The sequence below is a fragment of the Fringilla coelebs genome, assembly GCF_963513975.1.
Source record: "Fringilla coelebs genome assembly, chromosome: 15".
Classification (NCBI taxonomy): Eukaryota; Metazoa; Chordata; class Aves; order Passeriformes; family Fringillidae; genus Fringilla; species Fringilla coelebs.
The window spans coordinates 3,290,407-3,295,477 of record NC_140041.1 but is presented as its reverse complement, the minus strand read 5'-3'; the positions used below and the strand labels follow the sequence as shown (position 1 = coordinate 3,295,477).

Below are 5,071 nucleotides of genomic sequence, written 5' to 3'. Positions count from 1 at the left end.
TTTCTGGCAGAGCTTGTCTGCCTGAGAGGAGAGGCAAGAGTTTGTCATTCATCGAGCAGGTGGAAAATGAGGCAGGAAGAGCAGCTCTTCATTGAAATACATGAAGAATTCTTAGGAACTGTGGTTGCTCTGTGTTTTTTCAGTGTTCATGGCAGAATGGTGTGCTGGTCTGTGATGCATTTGAGCTGTGAAGTGAGAGGATTTCATGGATTGTTTGTGTTTATTAGAGCCTGTTTGCACTGATGTGGGGATTGGTCTTCTGATTCCAAGGGAGGTGTATGCTTTTTCTGGTGCAGTACAGCTGTTCTTTGTTATGTCATTGCCTTGCTGTGTTATTTGCTGGTCCAGCAGGGGACTGGACTCTGAGGAGTGTGGGTTTCTTCCTGATGGGGAGGGAAGGGGAGTGGAGATGTAGGGACAATCTATTTACTTGGCATTTTCTGGAGGAGAACAGGACAGTTGTTCCTCATGAGGAGGCATGCAAGTTCCCCATGAGCACTCTCATCTAAGGGCAGGTCTGTGATGCATGAAGAGGATGATGTAGACATTTAGAAATCATTTTGTTTAGAAAACATTTTGGTAAAGGGGGAAAAGTATGGACACAGAAGAGAAGAGAAATCAAAGAGGACAGTGTGAGGCATGAAAGGAAAAGGAAGAGAAAGAAAGTAAAGGTAAGTAAAGGAATAAGGAAGGAAGAGGAAGGAAAAGGAACCTCTGCATGTAAAGAGTCAAGCAAGGAAGAAAGAGAGAAATAAGAAAAGAAGGGATGACAGAGCATGCACCAACATTTTCTCTTCATGCTCTCTGCAGTCAAGGACCTCTATATCCTCAGTACTGAGGAACATTGTGCAAGCCTCGATGAGGAGTGATGAGGAATAAGAGGTTTTGTGTAACTGTATATTTGCACTCCATGGTAAGAATGATGTAGTCATGTAGAAAATACTGTATTAAAAGAGAAAGAGAATAGGGAAAGAAGAAAGAAGAGACAGTGAGGGAAGGAAAAGAAAGGAAAAAGAGAAAACAAAACAAAACGATGAAAGAATGAAAAAGCAATGGAGATGAAAAGAAAAGAGGAAAGATGAAACATTAAATAAGTTTGCTAACATACGGCAGTATTATCTCTGTACACGAAAAAGGTGGGATGAGGTGGGGGAGAGAGAGGAAAAAAAAAAAGAAAAAAGGAAACTGTCAAAGAGGAGAAATGAAGAGGGGGTATGTCAGGGAGACTACCAGAATACATGGACATTCTCTTCTATCGCTAAATTAAGTTGGTCTCCTGTGCTCTCCCCATTGGCTACAGCCCCGTCCCGTGTGAAGGAGATGATGCCGTGTAATTAGAGCTCGTGGCTCGTACATTGATTCCCACGGTCACACTATGGGAGGTGAAAGGCAACGTGGAAGCAGTTTTAAAAGAGATGGCTAGAAATAAAAGATAAATGGCAGAAAAAAATAGACAGAAACGGCAAGAAAAAGGAGAAAAAGAACAGAAGAAAGAAGTGAAACAGAAGAAAGAACACAGAGATGGAGGAAAAAAACGAGAAAAAAAAGAAAAGAAGAATGTCAAAAACAGACGTTAAAAGAAAAGATTAAAAATACAGAACTGAAAGATAAAAGGATAAATGAAAATAGTGGAACGAGGAAGAAAGGAATTATGATGAAGCAAGTGGCAAAAAAAAAAAAAAAAGGAAAAAAAAAGAACAGAAAAACACAGAGAGAGGGAGAGGAGAAGGACGTGGAAGAAACATTACCATGACGGAGCGGAGGCACAGGCGCTGTCGCGGAGCGTGTGAGGCGGCGGAGCAGCGCACGGTGTCGCTGCAGGCTCAGGAACGGCTCCGTGTGGGCGGCTCCGCCCCGGTGCGGCGGAGAGCCCGGCTGTGAGCGCGGGGGGGCGGCGCGGGCCGGGCAGCAGAGCCGGAGCGTCCGGGCGGCGGCGGGGAGCCGTGCGGGGCCCGGGCCGGGGCCGGCACACACAGCGGCGGCGGCGGCCACAGCGGCGGCGGCGGGAGGAAGGATGGGCGAGCGTTGTTGGTGTGCGGCGGCGGTGCTGCGGGTGCTGGTGCTGCAGGCGGCCTGGGCGCTGGCGGGCGGGCAGGTGCGCTACTCGGTGCCGGAGGAAGCCAAGGCCGGCACGGTGGTGGGCCGTCTGGCGCAGGACCTGGGGCTGGAGGCGGGCGAGGCGGAGGCGCGGCGGCTGCGGCTGGTGGCCCCGGGCCGGCGGGCGAGCGTGGAGGTGAGCGGGGCGAGCGGCGCGCTGCTGGTGAGCTCGCGGCTCGACCGGGAGGAGCTGTGCGGCAAGAGCGCGCCGTGCGCGCTGCGCCTGGAGGTGCTGCTGGAGCGGCCGCTGCGCGTCTTCCATGTGCAGCTGGAGGTCACCGACATCAACGACAATGCCCCCATCTTCCCCGCCGCCCGAAAAAATCTCAGCATCGCAGAGTTATCTACAATGCCGGGGTCTCGTTTTCCTCTGGAGGGCGCGTCGGATGCGGATATCGGAGTGAACGCGCAGCTCACCTATACACTGAGCCCCAGCGAACATTTCTCTCTGGATTTACAAAAATCGAATGAGCGAAATCTTGTACCCGAACTCGTTTTAACGAAATCTCTGGACCGCGAGACGAATCCCGTGCACCGATTGGTGCTGACAGCGACTGATGGGGGCCGGCCGTCTCTGACGGGTACAATGGAGCTGGTGATCTCAGTACTGGACGCGAATGACAACGCGCCCCAGTTCAACCAGTCTGTGTATAAAGTGCAGCTGCTAGAGAGCGCTGAGGTGGGGACGCTTGTGACGAGGGTGAATGCCACGGATCCGGATTTGGGAAGTAATAGCGAAATGACGTTTACAGCGACCAGCTTTATTCCCCCGAGTGGAAAAGACGTGATTTCCATCAATCCGAAGACTGGGGAAATTCACCTCACAGCTGCCCTGGATTTCGAAGAAGTCAGTGTATTTGATTTTCGTATTGAGGCGAGAGACCAAGGGACGCCCCCACTTTCGGGTCACAGCCGAGTGGAGCTGGAGGTGCTGGATGTAAACGACAACGCGCCGGAGGTGTGGGTGACGTCGCTGTCGGTGCCGGTGTCGGAGGACGCGTCGGTGGGGACGGTGGTGGCCCTGCTGAGCGTGTCGGACCGGGACTCGGGGGAGAACGGGCGCGTGCGGTGCTGGGTGTGGCCGGCGTCGCCGTTCGGTCTGGAGGCGACGTTCGCGGGCTCGTACTCGCTGGTGCTGCGCGAGGCGCTGGACCGGGAGCGGGTGTCGGAGTACGAGGTGGAGGTGCGTGCGGAGGACGGCGGGGCGCCGGCGCTGCGCGCCAGCCGCGGGCTGCGGGTGCCGGTGTCGGACGTGAACGACAACGCGCCCGCCTTCGCGCAGGCCGTGTACACGGTGCTGGCGCGGGAGAACAACGCGGCGGGCGCGGAGCTGGCGCGGCTGTGGGCGCGGGACCCGGACGAGGCGGGCAACGGGCGCGTCAGCTACTCGGTGTGGGACGGTGGCGTGGCCGTGGGCGGCGGGGCGGCGGTCTCGTCGTCGTCGGGCGGCGTGGGGGGCGGGTGGCGTCCGGCGTCGAGCTACGTGTCGGTGGACGCGGAGAGCGGGCGTCTGTGGGCGCTGCAGCCCTTGGACTACGAGGAGCTGCAGGTGCTGCAGTTCGAGGTGCGCGCGGTGGACGCGGGGGAGCCGCCGCTGAGCGGCAACGCCACGGTGCAGCTCTTCGTGCTGGACGAGAACGACAACGCGCCGGCGCTGCTGCCTCCCGCGGGCTCGGCGCCGGAGGCGGGCGGCGTGGCGGCGGCGGCGGAGGCGGTGTCGGAGTCGGAGTCGGGCACGCTGTGGGCGTGGGCGGCGTGGGGGGCGCCGGCGGGGCAGGTGGTGGCCAAGATCCGCGCCGTGGACGCCGACTCGGGCTACAACGCGTGGCTGCGCTACGAGCTGTGGGAGCCGCGGGGCAAGGGCCCGTTCCGCGTGGGGCTCTACAGCGGCGAGGTGAGCACGGCGCGGGCGCTGGACGAGGCGGACGGGCCTCGCCAGAGGCTGCTGATCGTCGTGCGCGACCACGGCGAGCCGGCGCGCTCGGCCACGGCCACGCTCAGCGTGTCGCTGCTCGAGGCCGCCGAGGCGGCGCTGGCCGCGGGCTCCTCGTCGTCGTCGTCGTCGTCGCTGTCGCGCTCGGCGGCGGGCGCGGAGCTGGGGCCGTCGGCGGCGAGCGCGGCCACCAACGTGTGGCTGGTGGTGGCCATCTGCGCCGTGTCCAGCCTGTTCCTGCTGGCCGTGGTGCTGTACGGGGCGTCGCGCTGGGCGCCGCGGGCGGCCGTGCTCTCGGCGCCCGGGCCCACGACGCTCGTGTGCGCCAGCGAAGTGGGCAGCTGGTCCTACTCGCAGCGCCACAGCCGCAGCCTGTGCGTGACGGACGGCGCTGCCAAGAGCGACCTCATGGTTTTCAGCCCCAACTTCCCTCCGCCGCCGCCCGGCCCTGCAGCCAAGGACACGCAGCCGGAGCCCTCCGCTCTCCTCGACACGGTCAGTGGCTATAGTTTGCTCAACTTGACTTCTTCTCTCCTTTTCTGCCCCTTTTGTTCTGTGCCCTGAGCAGCCGGTGCTGTGATCCCAGCCAAATTGCCGCGTTCCGAGGTCGTTGGGTGCTTAACGGGTGCTTAAGAATTCAAAGGCACCTTTGCATCTGTCTCAGGGTCCTGCCGGATCCCCAGAACTCTTGCTGGTGGGAGGGGAAGCGTTGCTAGTGAAAAATGTGTAGCTGCACCCCTGTGCTGTTACGGTCCTCTGCTGAGGTCTCCTGGTGTGGATATGAATTGTTTTCCCATAAAATGAAATCCGTTCTGTAAGGAGTCAGCTTTGCAGGTAGTGCTCTTGCTGTCTGGTATGTAGTGTTTTCTCCCGGGTTCAGTGTAGGAGCACAAAAGAAGGAGGCTGTGCTGGTAACAGACCCCCAGGCACTGTGTACTGCCTTTTTGCCTTTGCCGAGGTCTGACTTTGCTGGTATCACCTGTGTTTTTTTCTCTGTTCTCATCCGCTGTCATTTCCCTCTACAAGAATTGTGGAGACAGC

At 58.4% G+C, this 5,071-nt stretch overlaps 1 protein-coding gene across 1 annotated transcript; it reads left to right on the top strand.

Annotated features, from left to right (window-relative positions):
- Positions 1-1,382: 1,382 nt before the first annotated feature.
- Positions 1,383-4,594, top strand: LOC311159476 (protocadherin alpha-8-like; the record flags this gene model as incomplete). The annotated part of the gene is made up of 1 exon (XM_084215574.1): positions 1,383-4,594. Exon 1 carries the CDS (start codon positions 2,015-2,017, stop codon positions 4,592-4,594), a length of 2,580 nt encoding a protein of 859 aa, XP_084071700.1. The 5' UTR covers positions 1,383-2,014.
- Positions 4,595-5,071: the final 477 nt, after the last annotated feature.